This window comes from Pelodiscus sinensis, chromosome 2, assembly GCF_052426305.1.
Source record: "Pelodiscus sinensis isolate ZL-2025 chromosome 2, ASM5242630v1, whole genome shotgun sequence".
Lineage (NCBI taxonomy): Eukaryota > Metazoa > Chordata > Testudines > Trionychidae > Pelodiscus > Pelodiscus sinensis.
This window is the reverse complement of record NC_143053.1, coordinates 168,263,669-168,290,378: the sequence shown is the minus strand read 5'-3', so window position 1 is coordinate 168,290,378 and position 26,710 is coordinate 168,263,669. Positions and strand designations below refer to the sequence as shown.

The 26,710-nt window shown below is 42.2% G+C and overlaps 1 protein-coding gene across 6 annotated transcripts in view; it reads right to left on the bottom strand.

Moving 5' to 3' along the window:
* The window catches only part of GLI3 (GLI family zinc finger 3), a 264,863-nt gene that overhangs the window by 33,711 nt on the left and 204,442 nt on the right, over positions 1–26,710 (bottom strand). For 5 of the 6 annotated variants that reach the window (XM_006124084.5, XM_014574078.4, XM_014574077.4 and 2 more), the window contains 3 exons: positions 21,682–21,898; positions 20,649–20,765; positions 19,278–19,418 (listed from right to left, as the gene is read on the bottom strand). In XM_006124084.5, coding sequence (XP_006124146.3) covers positions 19,278–19,418; positions 20,649–20,765; positions 21,682–21,898 — 475 coding nt within the window. The remainder of the gene's footprint in view (positions 1–19,277; positions 19,419–20,648; positions 20,766–21,681; positions 21,899–26,710) is intronic. The other variant, XM_006124086.5, reaches the window with a different exon arrangement.

Here is a 26,710-nt window from a genome sequence, read left to right as displayed (position 1 = left end):
GAAGGAAGTGGCAAGGCATTAAGGAACTCTTTAGCATATCATGTATACATTTAAAACTTGTTTCATGACAGAAGTGTTGATGAATTTGCTCACGAAAGCTCATGATACTATAAGGTTTTTTTGTTTGTTTTTAAGGTGCCACAGGACTACTGCATCTTTTAAGAGAACCTGCTGTGATACTTTGCGGTAATAAAAGAAATACTGTGTTATCTTCTCAACCACATATGGCCATTTCTGATCATATGCTAACAGCATCCTTCATGTAATTTCATCATATGCAACAATGCCACTTCTATTGCTCCCTACGCCATTATGCATGGGCCTGGGCTTTTTCTATTTAGAATTAATCTTTCAAGCTTTTGTAAGATTTCTTTTTTGAACCTGTCATTTAACATGGGTCAGAGCTACCAAAGGTTATAACCTTTATCATAAGGCAGGCCTCGATATCCATGAACTCTTGTGGCTATGGTTACATCCCTCCACCCAGCACTAGCCACTCCAACCAACGAACAACGAAGATTCCACCAGCTCTACAATCAGACCTCAGAACCCCACTTCAAACCTGCTGCACTCCCCAATCTTCCATTGTTTCTTTCCATGATTCAGCCCCTTAAAACCTCTTTTGGCATGTCACCTGTCTTATTCACTATGCATGTAAAGCCACTAGGGGAGACTGTGAAGCATTATGTATTATTAATATGTCAATGAGATATAATGGGTGGAATCCTGGCCTCATTGACATTGATTGGATTTTTGCCAGGGACTTCAACAGGACCAAGATTTCACCCAGTAATTCTCCTCTCCAGGGAATTTGGACAGAGGTGTTTCTCTGGCTGCCTAATGTATGGCAGAAATGGTCTGAGATGAAGGCCAGCTGGCTCAGGATCAATCCAGATCGTGTGGATGTAATGTTTGTTAGGAGTAGAAAGCATTTTGAGGAATTGATGGGGACTGTGTCTGCTGTGAGAGCATTTGTCTTCAGTTTGTCAAGTTGGTGTACAATCTTAGGTCTCGCCTTTGCTCCCAGACATAAGTAGTGACCACTAATACTCCCTTTGATCTGTTGCTGGACAGAAGATTGCATTCCTTCTTCTCAGAAACAGACCACAGCATAGTAATCCTTGCCTTGCTGGCTCAAAGCTCAATTACTACAACACACTCAGCCGCAGGCTATGAAGAGAACTCACAAGCGTCAGGTAGCACAGAATACAATTGCTAGCCATATATGGAAGAGAACTGAAGAGCATGTATTTCTGTTAATTCACTTCCATGTGAAGCTACTATTATATAAACCTCGACAAAGGTACGTCTGGCTTATCTCAATGATCATCTCTTTCGCTCTGCCCTGTTGAAGACACTGGAATTTGCCAGGAATGTGCTAGCTGTGAATCCTCAGAAGAAATCCCCAGGATCCAATGGAACAGCATTCTTGGTGACTGGCTTGTGGCTTGGTAATGCTTCCTCATCCAAAAAACATCAGAGCCAGCCTGGCATCTTTACAATGTGATTTAAACATACCTGTTTGTTCAGGCTTTTTACTAACTCTTAAGAGCTGGACTTCCCTTGGCAATTAATTTCCTGTCTAGTAATCTCCTGGCTCTGATCCATTCACAGAAAGTGGCTATATTGTACAGAGATGTTCATAAGTGTGCAAAGCACATGCTCCCAGGCTGACAGATGTAGTACTCTGTTGATTTAAACCAGAGTTATCATACTAACAAACTTGCTAGTAGTCCTGGCTAACTAACTAAACTCAATATTTGCAGTTCTCCTTAAACTGAGTATACAGAATATAGGAACTAGTGTGAATGCCGAGGTACTGTTATCTAGTGATGGCAAAATATGAATGTTTTAAAGTGAGAAAATGATAGATAAGCAATGCACCAATACTAGCTACATACATGCCGTAAGATAATTAGTAGTAATAAAATTAAAGATGACGATTATAACATTAGCATTACACTTCTCTGATTTTAAGAAAAATAAAATGAGAGAAAAAGACAAAGTGCTGCCCACTCACATACCCACCCTATACTGACATGTGGCAGGTTGCCAGATTCTACTGGCTCACCCTGGTGTCAGGTTTTAGTAACCTTCATAAAGATGCAGAGCTATTTTGCTGACTCTCCCTTGCAGCCAGACCAGATGGTCCTGATTAGTTCTGACAAAGAAATAGAAGGTTTAAGTTCCTCTGAGGCAGAAGGAATCGGTGGACAGAAAAGTCTTTAAGGGAGAAACCCAACAAACAGCCTGCCATGGGAGGAAATTTAGTCTAAGGTTTGTGTTTTGTTGTTAGTTAACTTACGTATAAAAGCAAAGCACAGGAAGAGAAAATTTGGTACCATGCCCAATAAGTGTGTTCTGTGAGGAGTGGAGCAAGAACATCATCTGCTTACTTGATTTATCCTAAGATGAAATAGCCTTAACTGAAGCAACCCTAACTAAGAACTCCTAAGCTGAGGAAGCCTCCCAATTAAGACAACACAGGAACTATGTCTTAACTCACCGACTGTATCTCCTGCTCCCAGATGCAAAAGAGGGTACAGGCTTTATGTGACTTTGCTGTCTGCATTGTCCTTTTCCTATCCAACCCTACCATGGGGTCTTGTGTCCTTCTAGGCTTGGGCAAACTTCAGCCATGTACATTAATTCATGTAAGTGACAGCTGAAGAATAAAATCACATGGACTGATGAGCATTTAGAGCAGGGGTGGGCAATAGTTTTCGCAGGGGAAACACTCCATGATTTCTGGCAAGTTGCCATGGGACACACATTAATGGAGAGGGTCTGGATACTGGGAGAGAGTTAGAGTGCAGAGGGATGTTCTGGACTGGTGTAGAGTGTTGCGGTGCAGGGAAGGATGGTACTGGGTTACCAGTGGGAGCACAGGGTTTGGGAGGGAGCTTGGGTGCAGGAGGGCTTTTTTGACCAGGAACAGGGGGTTGGACTATAGGAGAGGAGTGAGGTGCAGGCTCTGGCCAGAAGGTGCTTATGATGGGTAGCTCCCGAGCAGCAGAATAGCAGGGCTCATCAAGGCTATCTGCATGCCATGGCTCCACGCTGTTCCTGAAAGTGGCCAGCTGCTGCTGGCATGTTTCACTGGCTGGTTTCCAGCCAATGGGAACTGAGGACAGTGCTGGGAGCAGAGGCAGCACATGGAGAGCAGTTGCACAGAGACATGCCAGCAGCAGTTGGCTGCTTCCTGGAGTAGTGTGAGTACCCTACTGCATGATGGGACTTTTAGTATCTTGGAGATCAGGAGTGGGAAGCCAAAGAGCTGCATGGGGTTCTGGAGTTGCAGGTTGCTGATCCCTGTTCTAGTAGTTTCCTCAGTTGCTGGGAGTCACGGTACACTGGACAAACATTTTAGACAGACCAGATCTGGCCTACAGGCTGTATTTTGCCCACCCCCAATTTAGAGGATTGATATTCGTGGTCCAGATCCTGATCTCATTGGAATGTATGTCAAAACACTAACTTCAGTGGAAGTTGGATCAGGCTCAGAGATGCAGAAAATCACCGTTGGGGGTAAGCTGCTAATGAAACGAATGTATGGACCTAGCCGAGCTCTTTAACTGCCTTCTTCCCCTTGAATTTAGTATGTTCCCATCTGCCGCTGTGCTGCTGCTGTTCATTCTTTTAGTGCTTTCTTGACACGTGGGAGAGGATAAGCCTAATGAGCGTGAGTGTCAGCACAATATAAATTACTGCAAGGGAAAACTTGATGCATGGCTTGGGATGTGAAAGAGGAATGTCCACCACTGTTTGCGATTATGGATCACATCACAATCTAATAGCAATTTTTACTTAATCAATAATTTCCATGCTGAACAGACAGCCCTGTTACAGAGAATCGACAAGCAGGTACTGATAGCGACAAGCCTCATTATTAATCTTTACCCTGCCAGCTTATCAGCCAAACTACTGTAAAAAGCACCACCAAGATGGATTTAAAAGCCCGTTTTCTTTCTTTCTTGTTCTTGTTTTTTGCTCCTCATGCTTTCTTCTCTCCCACTCCTCCTCTTTGCTGGTATAAAATGTTACATGCACTTTATATACTAAGTTTATTTGAGAAACCTGGGGCTTGAATTACACCAAAAGGCAATTCATATTAAGCAATTTCACAAATCAGTGGGACCTAGACTAGTGCTCAGTGTTAGCCATTATAGGCTAATAAATCATACTTTCTCTTTGAGATGTCAATCGCCAAAGTGCTTTGTAAAAATGTTGGCATCTGTAATTCAGCAAAGCCTTTTCATCTTGAAATAAGATGCTCCAGACTGATAACAAGAATAATCCTCTCTTGATCAAAAAAAAAATCTGCATTTTACCAATTAAAGCTGCTGCCAGAAGCCAAACGGAGCAGCATTGAGACTCCACTGAAGTTTATCTCTGCTAAACACAAGGAGGAATACAGTTAGAGCTTTGTTTCATTTTCAGCTTGACTACTTTATCTCTCTCTAAGAACTGCAGCATCTCAGCCAGTGATACATGTAAGAATGGTATATGCAGACCTCATACCTACAGTACCAGCCACCAAACCTACCCACTCCTGACAAAAACACCACCCATTCATTTTATAGATTAGATACTCAGCACCTTGAGGAAAAGTCACACAAGCATAAAAGTTGCAGAGCAAAACCACTAAATGTATTCAATCGTGATAAAAGGATCCATTGCTTGTTTCTATTCAGAGGCTACACCAACAAAAGATTCTGAAAAAAAGAAAAGAAAAGAATGAACGGAGAAAAGCAACTGAAATTTTTAAGTGCCAAATTTTCAGAACTATCTAAAATAGCATCAGCTACATTTAACTGCATACCCAACAAGCTGACACTGGGGCATACAAAACTGCCATTTCTATACCTGATCAAGCACTTACACATGTAATACACCTGATCCTCAGAGAATAAATTATTTCTAGAAGCAATCACTAAGGCTACGTCGACACTGCACATTTATTTCAGAATAAGCTATTCCGGAAGAAATATTCCAAAATAGCTTATTCTGAAATAACGCAATAGCTGTGTAGACACTCGTATAATTATTTTGGAATAACGGCTGCTATTCCGAAATAACTTTGCTGTGTAGACATACCCTAAGTGCACAAACCTTTCAGGCCATTGAGTGGCCAATGTGGAAAATGGAGCCCTCATATCAAAGATTCAGAAGAGAGCTTTTCCTGCATGTACTGTGGAGCAAATCCTACAGACAGCCTTATGGGAGGCCAAGCACAGTAGAAACTCCACACTTCCTTTAGAGGATGTGGGGTGCCAAACAGGAGAGAACTTGCACTAGATGGATACTATTTGACAAAGCCATGCTCTGCAGCAGCTTTCTGCACAGGAGTGAATTTCACTCAAGGTAAATCTGCTGACACATTGGTGAGTGGCACAAGCTGGTCCTTCTATGCTCTTCCCAACACTCCTAGCAAACATATTGCAGGTATGCACCAGCTGCATACATGATACATGGGTACAGAAGAGTCTGTTGCTCTGATTTCCCAGCACATTTGCCTAAGCACTGTTCATTCAAGCAGGATATTCAGGATTTGATCCTCAACGGCTGCTTCACTCATGGAATAAACCATGGGAACCCCCTGACTAGTGAAACTAAAATTAGAAAGAAGTTGCCAGTGTGACTGCACAGCTAAACAGACCAACCACTGGCCACACCAAATAATGCTCATTTCCACAAGATTCCGCTATATTGCTACGTCTACACTGGCATGATTTTCCGGAAATGCTTTTAACGGAAAAGTTTTCTGTTAAAAGCATTTTCGGAAAAGCGCATCTAGTTTGGCAGGACGCTTTTCCGCAAAAGCACTTTTTGCGGAAAAGCGTCCGTGGCCAATCTAGATGCTCTTTTCCACAAAAATGCCCCGATCGCCATTTTCGCAATCGGGGCTTTTTTGCGGAAAACAAATCTCTGCTATCTACACTGGCCCTTTTGTGCAAAAGTTTTTTGGAAAAAGACTTTTGCCCGAACAGGAGCAGCATAGTATTTTCGCAAAAGCACTGACAATCTTACATGAGCTCGTCAGTGCTTTTGCGGAAATTCAAGCGGCCAGTGTAGACAGCTGGCAAGTTTTTCCGCAAAAGCAGATGATTTTGCGGAAAAACTTGCCAGTCTAGACACAGCCTATGTGTCGGCACTCAAAAAGCACAACAAAGCCCCTTGCATAGTGTCACATTTGGCTTTTTCCACCTGTGGGCCCATTTGTGTTAGTTAAGCTGAGTTTTGCAGCTCATCTTTCCTTTCTGTTGAGCTAATGAAAAACAGTCGCATGTTAACAAGTTTTACGGATGCTGAAAGAGAAATGCTAATTATCCAGCAATTAAAACTGAAATGATTACAAGTGTCTCTCTAAATCCCTTTTAGGTCCTCACAGATTAGGGTGGTTTATTCATTTGTAACCTTCTTTTTATTTAAAAAATAGAAGTGACCAGAACAATCCAGCGATTTTTTCCTTTGTTGGCTCACTGAAGGCCATACTCCACAGCTTACATGCACTATGCAATAGACCTCATAGAGGGCCTACTCCAAAACCCACTGACATCAACTGGAGTATTTCCTCTGATTCCCCTCGGCTTTGGAACAGGCCTCAAGTGAGCAAGAAAGTGTAGCTACTCTAAACACAGCCCTGGGCTACAAAGGGCATAATCTCCCCCAACACACTGGCCATCTGCAGAGCATAGCAAAGATACATTTTGAAAGTAGAAGCTGCCTCAAATATTTTACATAGAGAGGCGGGATACAAATATTTTAAATAAATAAATAAATGAATAGACAGGGGATGTGCCAGGCCTTCAAGGCTACTGACTTTGCAAGCTGCATGTGGAAAGCAGCTGTAGAATGGCCATTAAGTGAGTCTGGAGTTACTTAGCCTTGAAACCAAGAACACTTACACAGTTACTTTAGAGAAGGGTTAGAGATCTGGGATGTAATTTACTAGTATATTTTTCAACAAAACATTCTATCTTCCATGCCTTAAAAAAGAAATCGAGCAAGTGCTTTGGGCCTTTTTACTCTCATAAACAATGACTCCACAGGTACACTCTAGCCAAATAGTTGGCAGGCAATGCTATATAAACCTGTGCAGGAAGATGGGGATTCTTTCCTATAATCATTTTTAAAATACATTTTTTGGGGGGAGAGTCAAAATTTAAAAACTAAAAATCCACCCAAAACACTATGAATGTGCCTCCTCTTTGCTATTATCCTAGACCTGGGGACAGCTACAAAACACACAGAGTCTGCTGAAAAACCTTTCCATTGCTCTCTCGCTTACCTCTAAAAAGCTTTCCCCAACACCATCAGCAATTCCAGGATCTGTATTTCACCCAGGTCACCCTACTATGGGAAACATTTCCCTTATTTATAGTATTAAATCTCCACAAAAATGAGAAAGACCCAACAAGGAAAAATAACATTGCTAGTTAAACATAAAATGCTCCACCCAGAAAACAATGATTATTTCAAATAATGGTCAGATCTCTTCTTCTGTCATTTCAATTGAAAGGAAATGTACGTGAGCTATTCAGGGCAAGGGCTATCATGTTTTTACACTGCCAAGCACAATGAATTTCTGACCTAGTCGAGGCTGCTAGGTGCTACTGCAATATAACTGGATAAAATAACAGCAAAACACACTGAAATCAGTCTTTTCAAATAAAAAAACCACATTAAATACACATCATTAGGCTCCTTTAGATCATTAAGCCCCTCAGTTCATGGGGACATGCCTTTGCATACTGCCACATGCAGTCAGGGCTGAAGAAAAGAAAGACAATAACAGATGACTAACCACATTTGAGAAGGGCTATATTGGTAACTGTCTATTTAAATTAAGATGCCAACGCACAGATAAATTGATGTCAGTGGAATCCTGCCATCACGGTCCCCACAGGTTTGTTTGTTCTGTTGGTCAAAGGTTCTCAGGAACCTCTTCTTGCACGTGCACTCAGGTGCTCAGTCACTACCTGACTCTACAATTTCTCACTCATGCAAATAGTACTTATCCATGTCACTACCTGCTGCAAGTCACGGTGTGGGGAACGGAGTCTCTTCAGGTATGTCTAGACGACAGTGTTATTTTGAAATAGCTTATTTCGAAATAATGCGTCTAGACACAAAATGCATTTTGAAATAGCGTTTTGCTATTTTGAAATAGCGCGTCCACACTGCTAGGACACTGAATCGCATTTAAGGCCGTCTGTAACCTGTTTTGGCAGGACATCAGGTCAGGAGTTACCTTGTGTGGCTGCTGCCTGAGGCGATCTGAGACCTGTGCCTTAAAGGGAACCCCCCCTCTGTGTGCTCTGGTTGCCCTCACTCAGGACACAACTGCACTCTGCAGCATGGAGCTGGAACCACCCCTGGGCACTCTGGTGCTTCTCCTGGACGTGTTGCTGCGAGCCTGGCAGCACGTTCTGCAGGTAGTAACAGTCTCCCTGGTGTGCCCCACTGGGGGGCTTGTGACTCATTCCTCCCTCACACCCTTCCACTTACCCCTCCCTAACCTTCCTTCCTGCTGTACAATAAAAGACACGTGTTCATTACAACAAAGCCTCTTTATTAAACAAAACTGGGGTGGGAGAGGAATGAAACTGAGGTGAGACTGGGGAAAGAAGGTGGGAGAGAGGAGGAGAAAGGGTGGGAGAGGGGAGGGGGAAACCTGGGAGGAGGGAGCTGGCAGGGGGAGGCAAGGAGAGGAAGGGGGAGGAGAAGCTCAGGGTAGGGGGTCTCACCGGCCCAACTATCTCCCAGCACTGTGCGTGTGGGGGCCTCGGCATCCCTGGAGGTGTGGGGAGGGTGGGGAGGAAGAAGTGGGAGGGGAAGAAGGAGTGGGAGGTGGAGCGGTAGCTGGGGAGGCAGCAGGGGCTGGAGCAGTAGGAGGCAGGAAACTCTGCCCCAGGATTGATGACCACCTGGGGGGCATGAACCGTCCTGCCCCCCAGGATGTGGTCCATGGCATCAAAATAGGGGCAGGGGTCTGGATCTGCTCCTGGTTGGGAGCTGCCCCCTGTGGCCCTGGCATATGCCTGCCGCAGCTCCTTTATTTTCATGAGAACCTGCTCCTAGGTTCACATGTGGTCTTTGGTGGCCAGGCTGGCAGCCATCCACCTATAGACCGTTGCGTTTCTCCATTTAGTGCGGAGATCATGGACATTGGAGGTATCCCCCCCCAAACCTGAATTAGGTCACTGATCTCCTCACTGGACCAGGCAGGTACCCGCCTTTTCCTGTCCCAGCAGGCTCCTGGGAGCTGGCAGACTGATCCTGGGGAGCGGTGGAGGGCTGGCTGGCACTGGTTACCTGGCTCATGCTGGGGCCACTGGGTCAGGTGCAGCGACTGATGGCTCTGGGCTGGCAGGCTTGGAGCTGGCACAGGCAGTGTGACCAGAGTCTACCCCTTTAGAGGGAGGGAGGGGGGAGAGAGAAGAGTTCTTGGTTGTGCCCACAGTGGCCAGCAGGGCACCCTGGGCAGGGCTGGAGGCCCCCTATTTCGAAATAAGCATCTACCCAGAACTTATTTTGAAATAGCAATTTCAAAATTGGCACTATTCCTTGTGGAATGAGGTTTGCCAATTTCGAAATAAGCCCTCCGCTATTTTGATTTAATTTCGAATTAGCAATTTGGTCTGTGTAGACGCTGGTAAAGTTATTTAGAAATAACGACTGTTATTTCGAAATAACTTTGCTGCGTAGACAAAGCCTTTCATGCCCTGGAACACTATAGATAGGGAAGGGAAGTTCTGTCCAATCCCTGGTTATTACAGCCTTTCCAAAAGGGAACAAAAGAGGCACCAGGAGGCAGAGAGGAAGCACAACAGCCAAGATTTTCAAAAGTGACTAGTGATTTCAAATGCCTCCAATTTTGGGTTCCCCCTTTGAGTCACCTTAAAAGAGCCTGATATTCATGGTGAGTGCTTAGAAGTGTCTAAAAACTCAGGTCTATTTTAAGGTGTCTCAGATCAGGTTTCCATAGACCGAGGCACACCAAAAGCACCCATTGATCCTGAAAAGCTTTGCCTACATGTCCTGATGGGTAACCCTTATAGGGGGCATGTATTAGCTGTGTGGGCCAAAGCCCCTGCTTCTTTTGTGACAGTGAATTGCAGTCCTCTGCCTCAAAGGAAGACTCTGGAGGAAAGTCAATGAAGGAAATACCATGTGTTGATTCTTCTGAGTGGTTCCAATACCTGGCAAATCCTATTGAATATATTGAGCTACACCATAGATTGACCTTTGTAAATATTAAGAATCAGATTGTGTCTGGCCCTTGTTTATATGCCAAGAGGTGTCCATAAATGATAGCAGCCTTCCTATTGCCTACACACAAGGGGTAGTTTTAATAGCAGGTTTGCATTCAGTGGAGTTCAAGAGTAGCGATGTCTGTTCACCCTTGTGGGAATATGTCCACCAACCTAGCAAATTCCTGGCAAATGCACAGGAAGACTTCAGAAACTAAAATGCAAAACGTATGCAGTCAGTCTGAGTTTAGAGCTTCTTGATCTCATATAATCAAACAAAAGAGCCATTAAAGGATTTTACCGTTGTACGATTAAGGGAAAAGCATTAACAAAAACAGGTCTGTAGTTCTATAAGCATAACTATTTGTGTTTTCAAATAAAAGAATAATTATCATCAAGATAGATATCATCACAGCAAGCTAGAGAGGGATGAGAAATAATGTTATATTTTTCTGATTGCAATTGTGTTCATATTTCACAATAACTTCAGTTGGTTCCTTCAAGGCTAATTTTCTTCAACAATTTTTTTCTTTATTGTCTAACCCCTTTGCAGTATTTTCTCCTTTCTAGTCTCACTAATTTCTGCAGGGTGGGGGGAGACAAACTGCAACAAAAAGCAGCTTTAAAAAAAATACAGTATCTTATTACTTTCTAGGCACTAGAGAACATTTATCAAATATTTAAAACAAACATGAGCTCAGCTAAGCCCAATTATAATATCTTGCTGGGCAGAGAAATTAATTAAACAGCTGCATGATAAAGACCCCAACAGCAAACTGAAGTTCTAAAATAAATAAGATTCTTCTTTTTTTTTGGGGGGGGGGGGGGAGGAAGGCTATCCAGATAGAATATATAACATATATATTCAAACAGCAAAGGAAGCAAGCAAGCTTTTCAGGAGTGCACTGTACTGTAAATGAGACTACCTGGCAGGCGAACATAGCCCAGGCCCTAGGAGTACTCTCCAACTTTGTGATTTGCTAATGTGAAACACATGCATCCCTTTTGCACCAAGTTCAAATAACCCTGGAATTCCAGCAGTATAGCTCAGCGACTGAACCAGAACAAGGGCAGAACTTGTCAGGATTTAAGAGCTTTCAGCAAAACCCTTCAATTGCAGCCGGCACCCTATTCCATAGAAGGATATCAATTATAGATAGTGACTTGCTTTAGCAGGGCAGTCGGTACTGTCAGACATGAGATAGACAACCATGAAGAATCATGAATCTTTCTATTAACTGCTGGGGGGAGGGAGGGTTGGATGGACAGGTGCTATAAATAAAGCTCAGCATCTGAATGGTTTAACACCTTGCCGCTTGGTGTATGTATCATTAAAATTTAACCAGACTGAGTTCTAAGTGGCATACACCACTTGAAAATATGAACCACCACTGAAATTGTTACAGTGTCAAATCTTCAGGGGTGGGTCTGTAACACCTCTTTTCTGTACATTTTTATTTATTCATAGCTGGTAAATTCTGTTTATAAATTCAATATGAAAATGCCATCTTTTGAGACCCACTCCTGCTTTTGTTGAGTTACCACAGTTAATACTAATGGCAGTGGGAATTGCAGATACACAAGAAGTACAGAAAAACAGTATCAAATAGTGATTTGTCTGCCTAAGATTTAGATTTAACTGTGCTGTACAATGTTACATATATGTTTTGTGTGTAAATAGATCGATAGAAATACAGTAGACAGCTATAGATATAACACACTCTTATATAATCTACACTCTATATTTATATAATCTATATTTTATATTCTATAATCTATATTCCAGTGGTATACCAGCTCTGTTATTGTTGAAGTTGAGAACAGTTTCCTGTTAATATCTATATAGATATAGTATGTGTGTCTGCGCACATACACATACACACAACTTGATTCTCCTATTGCTCACACTGTAAATCAGGAGTAAATTCATTGAAGTCAATAAAGCTGTTTTAATGAAAAAGCAGAATGAGACGATATAGGGTACATCTACACAGCAACATTATTTCAAAATAACTAGGATTATATTAAAATAACTTAGTCCGTGTCTACACAGCAGGCAGTTATTTCGAAATAATGTTGAAATACTGTCAAGCTGGAAGACTTTTTACTCCGACTCCTATAACCCTCATTGTCCGAGGAGTAAGGGAAGTCAGAGGAAGAGTGCTCTATTTCAAAATAAGTGCTGCGTAGATGCTCCCTATTTCGAAATAAGCTACGCAATTGACATAGCTTGATTTGCGTAGCTTATTTCGAGTTAAACCTGCTATATAGACACACCCATATGCAGATAAACATAAATACGTATTAGCTCCCCCCTCCACACAAGTGATACATTTCATTTAGCCTGCCCTTCAGACAACTTCACCTGTACTCTGTGCCCATTAATCCATCTGCACTGGAATTCATTTGAACATAGCAATCCTCTCAGCAGCTTAATGCAAAACTACTTGTTAGAGAAAGACCTCTGTCTTTCCTTAAATATGGAGTTTCCTCAAAAACAACAATGTTCAGATGCAGAATGGCCAATATTCAGTCCTGCCTTAGTGGAAGATTTATAATTTCAATTTAAAAAATGTTACAGCTCTCTCCTTTTTAAAAAATGTCAAATTTCCTCTGTTACGGTTACTGTATATTGTTTTTATTAAATGCTGTTGGCCAAATTTCCAGTTGCAGGTATTTATTATCACCAATGCAACAGTGCCTAAAACCTCCAGAGATCAAGGTTCCATTGCATACATGTTGTCTGTAATCATAATAGGAAACCGTCTCTATTCTAAAGAGTTGATAATCAAGGGAAACCAAAGGTAGGTCACAGAGTTTCAGGGAGATGAAGGGAAAGATTTTCTAAAGTATCAGGTTGCTAAAAACTTTTGAAAATATGGGCAAAAGTCACATCACAGATCAGTAGCAGAGTTGGGAATAGACTCCTAGGCCAATGTCTATCATAAAATCATAGAACTGAAAGGAACTTCAAGAAGTAATCAAGTTCAGTCCCTTGCACTAATGACAGGACCAAGCACCATCTGGAGCAGTGTTTCCCAACCGGGGTTCCGCGGACCATCATCAGGGGTTCCGCGAGAAATCGTGGAATAAATAACGCTCGGCGGGGCCTGGAGCGTCTGTCACACCCTTCACCTCCCGCCCTGGTGCTCAGCTGACTTCTGCGCCGCTCAGCCGGGCCGCCACGCTCCAAATGGCCGCTTACGCCACTTGCTCCTGCGTGGCGGCCTGGCTGAGCAGTGCAGAAGTCAGCCGAGCACCAGGGCGGAAGGCGAAGGGCATGACAAAGGCTCCAGGCTCTGCCCAGAGGGGCCTGGAGCCTCTGTCACGCCCTTCGCCTCTCGCCCTGATGCTCGGCTGACTTCTGCGCCGTTCAGCCGGGGGGGGGGGGGGAGGGCCTGGAGCCCTCTGTCACGGCCTTTGCCTCCTGCCCTAGAGCTCGGCTGACTTCTGCGCAGCTCAGCCAGGCTGCCACGCAGGAGCAAGCGGCCATTTGGGCTCCGCGACTGAGAGGCAGGAAGGGGAGGAGAAGAGAAAGAGAGAGTGAGGCAGGAGGAGGAGAGAAAGAGAGAGTGAGGCACAAGGGGGAGGATATTTGATATTTGAAAAAAAATATTAGATAATACAAAAAAAGACAGGAAAATACTCCATTTTTTTCTTACAATGTAAGCTGACACACACACACACACACACACACACTTATATAAAACAGCTCTTTACAAATAAATTTTCTTGAAAATATTTAGCAGTAATTGAATTGCACTCTCCGCTGTCAATTTTTTCTGGCCAAACAAACATTTTCATAGGTAGAGATTCCTCGGCATATGAAAAATTATTTTAGGGGTTCCTCCATGGAAAAAAGGTTGGGAATAACTGATCTAGAGCCTGATAGATGTCTATTCAACTTGCTCTTAGATATCTTCAGTGTGGGAGATTCCACAACCTCCTTAGGCAATATATCCAGTGTTTAACCACCCTAACAGTTAGGAAGTTTTTCCTAATGTCCAACCTAAACTGCTCTTGCTGCAATTTGAGCCCATCGCTTCTTGTTCTACCATCAGATCCACTGGATCATGCTGACTCTGATAGAGTTATTTGAATTATGGTAGAACCTCAAAATTACAAATTAATTTGGTTACTCTGAAATTTTCAAAACATCATGGTTCTTTCAAAAGTTTATAACCCAACATTGACTTAATCTGGTATTGAAAATTTACTATGAAGAAGAAAAATGCTGCTTTCCTTTTTTTTTTTTTTTTTTTTTTTTTTTTTTTTTAAAAGGTAGCTTACATTTAACACAGTACTGTACTGTATTTTTCTTTCTTTTGTGTGTGTGTCTGCTGCTGCCTGATTGTGAATTTCCAAGTCAGGTGTGTGGTTTACTGCTCAATTCATAACTCTGGTGTTTGTAACTCGACGTTCTACTGTACTTTGAAGTAGCAGTTACAATTATTATTAATGCTCTTACAATTTCATTTGTGTCAAGGGGCCCCAATCAGAATTAGGGTCTTGTTGTAGTAAGCATATACAAACACATTCAAAGACACAGTCCCTGCCACAGAGATTTGATATTTTGAAATGCTGTGAGGTCCCACATCAGATTAAGGATGCTAAATTGCATTGTATCAACTAATTGACTAGTCAAAGGAATTTCCATCGACTAGTTCATTAGCTGATAAGTGGGGGCAACTGCTCCTGGCCGCAAGAGCTAATCCCATGGCAGCTCTGCCTTTTAAATGTATTTGGAGCCGGTAGGCTCTTAATACACTTAAAAGGCTAAAGCGCAGTGGGGAGGACCAGGCATGAGCTGGGAATCAGCTGTCCCAGCTCGCTCCTGGACCCCTCACTGCACTTCTGCTTTTTTATGCATCAAACAGGCACTTAATGCATTTAAAAAGAAGAGGTTCGGCTCTGGAACTGGGCTTGCACCCAGTCCCCCATTATGCCTCTGTCTTCGCTGCCCCCAAGCAGAGATAGGGCTGGAGGGAAAAAGCTTTTAAGTTGGTTCCCCCAGCAACGGCGCCAGCTCCCCCACTCCTCTGCCTCTGACAGAGGCAGCAATTGGAGGGAAGCAACTAGTCAAGTCTCTCCTTATGCTTACTGGATAGTCGACTAGTCACTTACATCAGGTATTATTATCACTTTCAAATATAGGAGACATGCTATTTCCATGTAATTCTTGTTATTGGCTCTAACCAATGCAATGGGTCTCTCGACCAACAGCAATTTCCACTTTAAAATCTTGTGTTGCCATGCCTTTTAAAACTATAACGTGTTAATTAGATTATATGCACAGCAGAGTTCAATTAGATTCTGTGTCTACAATTCTAAAATGTCAACTCTCCTCTCGTGTCTTTCTCTTTTAGTTCTAACATTCTGGTGGATAAGATTCCTTATTAACATTTGGATACTTTCAGAACGTTCAAAAAAGTCATCCAGGCATTATAATGCTCAAGAATCACAATCCCAGACAGTGCTGGGGGAGCATGTTTTGTAGTCTGCTGTGCCCATACAGATCCCTATTGAACTCAAACTGGCCCAGTTAAAGAACTATGATTTGATTGGAATAACGGAGACTTGGTGGGATGACTCCCATGACTGGAGCACTGTCATAGAAGGGTATATAAACTGTTCAGGAAGAACAGGCAGGGGAGAAAAGGAGGAGGAGTTGCATTGTATGTAAGAGAGCAGTATGACTGCTCGGAGCTCCTGCACTTAGAGGGAGAAAAGACTGTTGAGAGTCTATGGGTTAAATTTAGAGGTGGAAGCAACAGGTGTGATGTTGTGGTTGGTGTCTGCTATAGACCACCGGATCAGATGGATGAGGTAGACGAAGCTTTCTTTGGACAACTGAGAGAACCTTCCAGATCGCAGGCCCTGGTTCTCATGGGCGACTTTAATCACCCTGATATCTGTTGGGAGACCAATACGGCAGTACACAGACAATCCAGGATGTTTTTGGAGAATGTTGGGGATAACTTCTTGGTACAAGTGCTGAAGGAACCAACCAGGGGCCATGCGCAGCTTGACCTGCTGCTCAAACAGGGAGGAACTAGTAGGGGAAGTAAAGGTGGGTCACAACCTGGAAAGCAGTGACCATGAGATGGTAGATTTCAGAATCCTGACCAAAGGAAGAAAGGAGAGTAGCAAAATATATTCCCTGGACTTCAGAAGAGCAGACTTGACTCACTCGGAGAACTGATGGGCAGGATCCCCTGGGATACTTACATGAAGGGGGAAAGGAGTCCAGGAGAACTGGCAGTATTTTAAAGAAGCCTTATTAAAGGCACAGGAAGAAACCATCCTGATGCGCAGCAAGAAAAGCAAATATGGTAGGCGACCAGACTGGCTTACCGGGGACATCCATTGTGAGCTTAAACACAAAAAGGAAGCTTACAAGAAGTGGAAACTTGGACTGATGACTAGGGAGGAGTATAAATATATTGCTCGAGAATGCAGGGGAATTATCAGGAAGGCGAAAGCGTAATTGGAATTGCAGCTAGCAAGGGATGTTAAGGGTAACAAGAAATGTTTCTATAGGCATGTTAGCAATAAGAGGGTGAACAGAGAGGGGTGGGGCCCTTACTGGAGGAGGGAGGTAATCTAGTGACCGATGATGTGGGAAAAGCTGAAGTACTCAATGCTTTCTTTGCCTCTGTCTTCACGGACAAGCTCCCAGACAAATGCGCTAGGCAATGCAGTATGGGAAGGAGGTGGACAGCCCTTGGTGGGGAAAGAACAAGTTAGGAACTATTTAGAAAAGCTAAACATACACAAGTCCATGGGCCCGGATTTAATGCATCTGAGGGTACTGAGGGAGTTGGCAAATGTCATTGCAGAGACTTTGGCTATTATCTTTGAAAACTCGTGGAGATCGGGAGAGATCCCGGATGATTGGAAAAAGGCAAATATAGTGCCCATCTTTAAAAAAGGGAAGAAGGACAATCCAGGGAACTACAGACCCAGTCAGCCTTACCTCAGTTTCAGGAAAAATCATGGTGGGGATTTTCAAGGAATCCATTTTGAAGCACTTGGAAGAGGGGAAAGTGATCAGGAATAGTCAATATGAATTCATGAAAGGCAAGTCGTTTCTGACCAATCTGAATGGCTTCTATAATGAGGTAACTGGCTCTGTGGATATGGGAAAGTCAGTGGATGTGATATACCCTGACTTTAGCAAAGCTTTTCATACGGTCTCCCACAATATTCTTGCCAGACAGTTAAGAGAGTATGGATTGGATAAATGGACTGTAAAATGGATAGAAAGCTGGCTAGACTGTCGGGCCCAAAGGGCAGGGATCAACGGCTCGATGTCAGATTGGCGGTCGGTTTCTAGCGGAGTGCCCCAAGGATCAGTTCTTGGACCAGTTTTGTTCAACATCTTTATTAATGACCTGGATGGATGGATTGCACCCTCAGCAAGTTTGAAAATGACACTAAGCTAGGAGGAGAGGTAGATACACTGGAGGGCAGGGATAGGGTCCAAGTGACCTGGACAGATTAGAGGATTGGGCCAATAGAAATCTGATGAGGTTCAACAAGGACAAGTGCAGAGTCCTGCACTTGGGACAGAAGAATCCCAAGCATTGTTACAGGCTGGGGATCGAACAGCTAAGTAGCAGTTCATCAGAAAAGGACCTAGGGGGTTACAGTGGATGAGAAGCGGGATATGAGTCAACAGTGTGCCCTTGTAGCCAAGAAGTCTAATGGCATATTAAGGTATATTAGGACTGCTTCAAAGTCTTTGTGGCTTCTGTTGAAATAGTCTTGCTTCATAAAACAAAATATGCCTCTGCTTACAAATAAATCACATGATCTAAAAATAAATCCCATTACACATTTAAAAATGTCAAAATATGAATATCATTGAAATAAATGTACTTTTGAACCAGTTGGCATATTCTAATCTGAGATAGGGCAATGATTTCTGCATCACACATTTGTTATATGTCTTGACAAAAAATTGCAAAGGCAACTTTAGTTATATTAGGCAATATCTTCAGCTGGTATAGCTAGGCATGGCTTCACTGATGTCCCTGGAGACATATCAATTTTCACCAGTGGGCAGTCTGGCCTTTGGTGCTCCAGAATGCACAAAAAAACCCTGAGAAAATGTACAGTTATCAACAGGCTATTTTAATACTATAGGCCTAATAAAGGAATGAATTATGCATAATATACAGCACTATGTATGGTGCTTTTACAAGAAACATCAAAGTTTTGATGCTTTGTTCTGGTAACAGTCTGCATCTCTATCCCCAGTCAGGGCACAGGAGATTAGTTTTTAAAGCTTCTCTATTAAAATAGTTCTATTATTGTCCTATTTGAAGTGGCCTAGAAATAGGGAGAAGAGTGTGTTTGTTAAGAGATAGCCTAAATTTTGACAGCACAATTTTTAGCCAAGTGTGCCACACAATTGTAAACAATGCAATTTTTTTGGGGCAGGGGAGGGATTTAGAGAGGAGGCAATGAATAACCTTTGGATTGGAATGAATAAAGCCACGATGTTTGCCTTAATTCAAGGGATGGCAGTAACCCCATTTATACACATCCAGCAAAGTAATCCTCCACAGTTCACATTCAACAGTAAATGGATACATAAAATAAACTGTAAATCCTTAGGGGAGGGGAAGAATTTCCCCTTCTCCTCTTTCTATTGATATAATCCCTTTAGGGAAAAAAATCAAACTTGGGTAAAGGTTAATAATAATTCATGTCCAGCTTACTATTACTCAATAACTATCAAAGTCTCTAACTCAAAATAGTGTTTGCTGGCTTACAGGATCAGAGCCATTACACTCTCTATTGAAGACTTTATTGAATTTTACACTAAGCTTTAGCTGACTGAACAGGTCAAGCACTGTGGCTCACAGTTTTCTTTATTCTCAGAAACTCATAAACCCTTTTCCAGTTTGCAATGCTGTTAGCTAAGAAACTTGACTCAGCACAGGGTCAGAGAACCTGACCCCCATGAAAAAGGTCACAGTTGTAAAACCCAGTTCCTGAATACCATTAACTTACATGCACTAGCTGTTCCTGCGTGTCAAACTCTCGCGAACAGCCTTCCCAATGGCAGTTCGTCTCATAGACAACTTCAGGCTCCTGCTTGCTTTCATCTTTGTCCCCTTCCTCCTTTACAAGGGTCATTCCCTCTGGCTGTTCCTGGAGGGAAAAAATAAGTAAAAAACAATGGTGTGAAGAGGTGTGAAGAGAAGAGAGGAAAAACTCTGATAAAGAGGGTGAAGAAAGGTGAATTACTTTAAACATTAAGGAAAGTAAGAAAAGCTCAATTTAGATTAACCTACTCTTGATTCAACTCATTACCTACATTCAGATAAAACACAGAAGACCCAAGCGGGCCTTGTAAACCAGACAGTAAAGATTGGCTATTTTTCTAAGGGATGGCTCCCTTTTTAACAATATAATTTCCAGAAGTATCCAGTGCAGATCATTTCTACAGGAACCTCCTCACATGGTGCCTTGTTACATGAACTGATAGAAGAGGAAAAAAAGAAAAGGCAGATCATGTCCCGAATTATTCAAACCTGCTAGCATTCTATGTCAATGAGTGGTGGAAGGATCTGAGGGGAATTGGGGTCTGTGTGTGAAGAGTCAAACCTTCCTTAAAAGTAATGGGGAGTCACAATGAAATAAATTAAAATAAAGCCTTAAACGTCCTGTTTGTAATACTTGGATTAAGCAGTGCTTTAATTACATGGGTTGTCCCAAATGTTTCAATGGGATTACTACTGAGATATTATTCAGTATGAGTAAGGTATCAGAAATGGGATCAAAGCAAGCAAGTTCATCACCAATCTAGAAAAAAAAGTATTTCAGTTTTGAATTCCATAATAAGCTTGGTGTGTGAAATTTCTTCCAAAATTAGATTTTGAGGACACTTGATGAATTTGTTTGGTTTCTTCCCACAACATGTATATGTGTGTATTTTTGTTCGTTTGTTTGTAATGTATAGCTTCAAGCACATGCTCAGTCCAGTTAAAGTCACTGGGACTTAAGCATGTGCTCAACTTCAAGCACATGTTTAAATACATTGCTGAGTACCCCAGGTTCACCTTTTTATCACTAAATATGCCAGGACAAACAGAGGATTAAAAATTCCTCTAAAGACATACACAGATGCAAGTCTCACCCCACTCCTGCCCCCAGCAAAAACTACCAAGTCATACAATGTGCCATTATAATATACTCAATTACATTTGATTCTCTAATCATCCCTTGGTATTGTGGATTAATGTAGTGTGTGCATGCATGTGCATCCAGGTATGTTAGGCCAAGGGCCACTAAGGGGCCTTAAAACATTCTACAGATAGGAGGTCTCTTTGGTCTGGCAGTCAGATGAAAAGTCTGATAAATGAAACCTGTATGCTGTACCTGCATATTTCCTGCACCTGGGCTGGGAAGGTCCTCATCTGGTTTTATCTTGGAACGCTTGTTGTGCATTGGATCCCCAGTGCTACTCACTGCAGATTCACTTGTGGGTTTATTCTGCTGCCGGCATTGTTCCCCCAAAAGACAAAAGCAGACTGAGATCAATACACAGAGTTTTAAAGAAGTGCTCCACACTTTGTCTCTTGGTCAGGGGATCCCCCTGTCCATGGTGCCATGGGAAGCTGCTCACATTGCCTACCCTTAAGGCTAGCCCTGGCTGTTCTGAAGCCCAGGACCTGCAAATGGATCTAATGGATGCATCTCTGATTCTGTGTGGAGGCCCATTAAAATCAATAGGGCCCTGCAGGGATTTGCCCAGATAGATCCACTTGCAGAAATAAGCTCCAAGTTTTACAGCACCCAGAACAAATCCTAGGACATACTAAAACACAAATAGTCATTAATAACAGCAATAACACCATACACCGCAATAAACCCAAAATATCAGACTGATTCACTACTGCACTCCTCCAGTTACGTGTCAGTGCAACTCCAATGACAAATCCAGGTCCAGGGAATCAACCTCTGCACTCATCAGTAAAAACCTTAAGTAATCCACAGACTTTCTTTAGATTTACAATGTGCAGCCTAGTAGAAAGTCACCGAACATCTGCCTAGTCATTCTGTTTAGCCTGATTTGAGAATGAGCAGTTGCTATGTTTAACATGCTGTGGGTTTCCTCCACGCTTTCCCTCCTCCTCCATTCTCTACCTGGATTAAGTTGTCTGATTCAAGAGAGACAATTGGGAATGAGGAGCCACTGCAATATTTATGAAGGACAAAAAGCATTCTACCAATCAGAAATCACAGACACACTCCTGTGATTTATAATAAAGGACTGTAAATGCCATAGCCACAAGAAAGTTGTTATCCAAGGCTCTCGGTTATTGCAGTGATTAATTGCTAACATGACAATGTAATTTGTTTTCTTTTTTTCATTAACAAGGTGCACAAGGTTTCTTTTGTTTGCTCTCACCTGTGCGGACTCGGAAGGACCAGAGCTGACTTGGACTGGGTTCAAGACGCTAGGGATGCCTGGGATAGGTCGCTGCGTAGGAAAAGTTGGAGCAGGATGGATGAGCGGAGGGCTGTGTCCAAAGGCCGATCCTAGGGTTTGCTGCCGACTTATAATTTGCTGATGCATTTGCTGGAGGGATACCGGTGTGGGAGGGTAAGTGAAACTCAGAGCAGGACTGAATTTAGGAGGAAAAACAGTAACAAACAAAAATAAAAAGAGATGAGGAATATTGTTATGCTGAATTGTACAGGTAATTTACATTTCCAGCTATGGAAGCAGCATTGGCAGAAAGCTAACCCTTCCCTCACATTTTCCAGCCCCTCGCCCTAAACAAATGACAAACATTGCTATTAAATCCACTGCTATTAAGCTGGGTTAAATTGATTACTGAAAGCAAAAATGATATTATAGCAAAATATAATGTTTCTAACCTTCCATTAAAAAGGCTCCCATTTACCAACACTACACAGAAAGCTGCCTGAAATAAAATTCAGGAAATGTGAAATAAGAGGCAAGCAGTTCAATAACAGCTATTTATTACAATAACAAACTTTATATAAAGAAAAAGAATGGGCGATTACATGTTTTCTAGTACTTTTATTGATAAGTAGTTCTGTATGTTTTCGAGTGTGGAGCAATTCCTTTACTCCTAGCTCATGGTATGCTCGTTCATATGTCTCCAGATCTTATTACAAGAGGAGAGAAAATCAATTGGTTAAATGTGTTTTGAACAACATGCTTGTCATATCACTCATTTGTTTGTAAAGATGGAGAGCTCAGTTCATCCAGAATGTCACCTAAAGAATTTCCATCAGTGCCGTTTGGTTACAGAAACTGATGGATTAACCTTTCCCCTCTGAAATTGGTGATCAATGTGTTTCAATGTAGAAATATTCCAATGGGAAAGCACTTCTCCCTCTTCTAGTTAAACAACACTAAATGTCTATTAAAGCCCATTATGCATGCTAATAGCTGTCATCACTTCATTACCCCACTGTATTTCCCAGACTACAGTGAGTTCTGAGGAAATTACACTACAGTCTGAAGACCTCTCTACAATAGGTAGTGCCAAACCATTTTTGTGCCATGTTTTAGAAATGAATTGTTTGGAGCTAAATCCTCTCGTGAGGCCATGGGTATTCTTGCAAGCATTTGCCAGTAATTTACAATCACACGGGCCAAAAAAACAAAAAAAAGAAAGCCCACATAATTACAAAAATATGTTTTTAATTTTTTTCTTCCATTTGAAAAAAATCAATTAAAAGTACCTGGCAAATTAAACATGTTTGGGTGCATGCCTGTGTTTAAAAAAAACAAAAACACAGAACACCATACCTTGAAAGAATCAAGGTTTCTTCTAATGTCAAAGGTGGATTTAATGCAAATGTAAAGTCTGGAGCCTTAATTACTGTTACTGTTAAGCACATTAACTGAAAACATCGAGATGAAAATAATTCAAATCGTTTCAACCATTTTAAGTAATAATTCTACAGATATTTTGTGTTCATTAATCTGACTATACATTTTCTCTATTGGACTACAATCCATAAAGAGACGGCTTCAATGTGATTACTTTACTATTATTCCTGGTGAGAACTACGCATGACAATAGTTTGCCCATTTAGGACAGAATATTATTCAGAATACCCTGGGAGAATTTTACCAGTCTTTCAGAAACTCTCTTTTCATTTTGCATTGTATTCTTTTAATAAAGGGAGGCAGGAATGTAGTGAAAACTGTAATTGTTCACAGCAAGAGTTAGGAAGAAATCAGTAATAATATTCAGTTATTGCAGCCCTATAGTCCCTGCCAGTGTTCCTGTAAGCAACCATGAATGATTACAGCACGACTTAGCTAAGGTAGCCACTATGGATGATTGATAGGACATTAATCAAAAGATGCATATCAGGCTCAGAATTTGTTCACAAGCTTTCTTCTAATAGCTGATTTCATGTTCACTGAGCTCTATGCCAGTTTGTTCAATTTATTCTTCAGTGTACAAGCCATTCATCAAAGAACACAATGATTTAACACCTCTTTTCCCTTTTAGTGAACAAACATTACACAGTGTAACTACACTGTTCATTAAAAATAACATACCATTACAATGTCACACACCAGTCTGAAACAACCGTTGTGTAACCCTACCATGCATTTCCATTTCTACAAATACTACAGATTAATCAGGTGGAGGCCCAAAGGCACATATAGTCCAAACACGAGGTAGTACAATCCCAAGGATGCTACTCAGTGCTTTGGGGGCAACAAACACAATACTTAAATAAGTGCTGGGCATTTTCTTTCCTTGTGCATTCTGGGAAATAAATAGCATTTACTTAACATGTAAGGACACAAACAGCTTGACCCTCTTCTCACCTGCAACAGTTTAAATGAAAATTAACTTCATGAATTTCAATGGGAGCTGCAGATGCTCAGCACCTTTGGAAAATTCAGACACTTAGGCGTTTAAATATAAATTTGAGAACTTAACTTTAGGCAACCAGGATTAAAAACGCTGGCCGCTATTCTTTATAAGCTACTGGCTTAAAAAAAAGTAAGCTTAGTTTTAATCCGCAAGCTATTCGTGGTTAAAATCTGTTCTCAAAAACCTATCTGTTGCTGCCCTTGCCACATGCTCCCCTCCGACTCAGAGTGAAATTTAGCTCTAAAAGAAATGGTGCCTAAAAGTTCACTTACAATCAGTTCTTTTGGACAGTGTACAATCTAGAGATTCCTTTCATGAGGTAGTACGGAAGAGGCTATTGTGATATCAGTGCCTTAAGACACTGTCAGTGAAACCTCAAGATGGAGCCTTTGGATCTCGATCTTTGTGGGATAGTAAAGAAACTGCAAGATCACCACCTACTAGTGAGTTATACTTGCATTCAGCTTGAAAATTTATATTTATTGGAACTCAGCAAATAATATTTCTAATAGTCTACTTAACCACTCCAAAGAAAGGATCATACAACAGCAGCCACCTAAGAGAACTTCCTTTCAGACAGCCTTTACCAGATTCCACTCTCCATTTCACATAAATGAGAACCACACACACACACACACACACACACACAAGGTATCTGACTTCAAATTTTAAGATGCCTTTTAAACTAATGGACACCACTCCAGTTTTGGAAAGACTCCCATTGATTAGTTGTGTGCGCTTAAGTGATACATTTTGGATGTGTTTCCCAATATAATAACGTTAATAATAACAACACCTATTTCTTATATAGCATGTTTCCTCAACAGATCTCATTATGGAAATGTGTACTTTAAAAAGGAAACTGTTACATGTTTTCTTTTCCTCACATGTACAATTCAAAGTTGGCCCTAGCTGCCACCCAGCAGCAATATAAAGGAAAATGATAAACCCTAGCCTATGAGAGATGTTCTTTTTCTTCACATCCACTTTGACTAACTCACATACAGTATCAAAGAGAAGGCTTCATACCTACATCTATTTAACTGCAAAATATCCAGCACAAATAAAGCCAATGACTTACAATGGTCACCATTTTGTTCCATAAGGCTCTTTGTATTCACACTTTCTTCAAATAGAGGGCATGATATGTTGAATTAATCCTTTCACAGTAATATATCTAAACTTGTCATTTTAACATTGTTTGCCAGATTGCAAGTTGAACAAACAACTTGCAATATGGTAGATTAAAAAACCCCTCTTTTTCTACCTTTGTAGCAAGTGGTATATATTGGAAGGTAGCAATGACATAAGCAGCTCTAAAAAGAAAAAAAATAGCAGGAGAGTGAGGCTGGAAGGAGGAGGAATCCTTGTCACTGTATGTTCTCCCTTTGTATTCAGTACTTTACTGCCAGGACTGAGACTAAGATACCATGGTTCTCATGTACGGTGTGACAACACTGATTCCACCCAGTGGCAGAAGAACCCAAAAATGGGCTCCAGTGCAGGTGTTTATTGGGGACTTTCTCCCTCAAATTTGAATTATACACATCAAACATGGTGATTCAACTGCTCAGTACGTCATAACATTTCAGTCTCAAAATATTAAACTGCTTCACAGAAGTGACAAAATTAGGTAATGTTAATGTTTTCTACATCCCCTCCCCCCATGAGGGTCCAGCAGAGGAGCAGGGGTGCTGGAGCTAATATTCCAGAACTCCAGACAAATATAAACTACTTGGGAATTCCCCCCCTCCTCCAGCAACTGGGGTTAGGAGTCCTCCCCGAAAACACGTTCCCACACCCAGAGACACACACACACACACACACACCTGTGAGGGCAGAGGATAAGGGGAGCAATTTAAGAGTCTACAGGTGAAGGGAGGAGATTGCGTGGGCTGGGGAGGTAGTAATAAAGGAGTTGGAAGTTTAGAGAAGAAACCGGAATGGGAAAGAAGAGCGTGGAGGTCCAGTGGGAGGCTGGGTGACAGGACAGAGGAGTCTGTGGGGAGAAGCTGAGCTGTGAAAACTCAGAAACACACATTTTGGACACACAGACCAGGAGGGGGCAGAGAGTAAAGTGCAGGGGGCTGAGGGAAGGAGTTGGGAACAGAAAGGACTGGGGATGCATGGCAGGCATGAGCAAGCAGGAGTTAAACAGCTGTGAGGTAAAGGTAAATCAGGGAGCGCTGGAGGGGGCAGGACAGCAAGTATGAAAGATGTGGTGTTGCCAGGCTGTGAGGTGTGGGTGCATCAGAAGGTGGAACTTCTGGGAGAGCACAGCAACCAACCACGCTCTCCTGACTGGACCCAGTTCCCACACAGGCATCGCAAACTCTGGGCTGCAATGCTGCTTGACGTGGCCCAGCCCAAATTGGTGGGAGTGGCATTGCATGCGGTCACCACCTTGGCACAAAGGATTATAACACACCTCAAATTGGTCTGGCCGTCCCTCCACCTCCATCATCATGATGGAGGAGCAGCTTGGCCAAACCCGAGAAATGCTGCAGCCACATGCACCAAACTGCAACACCTAGAGAGAGAACTGAGGCCAGCTTCCCCACA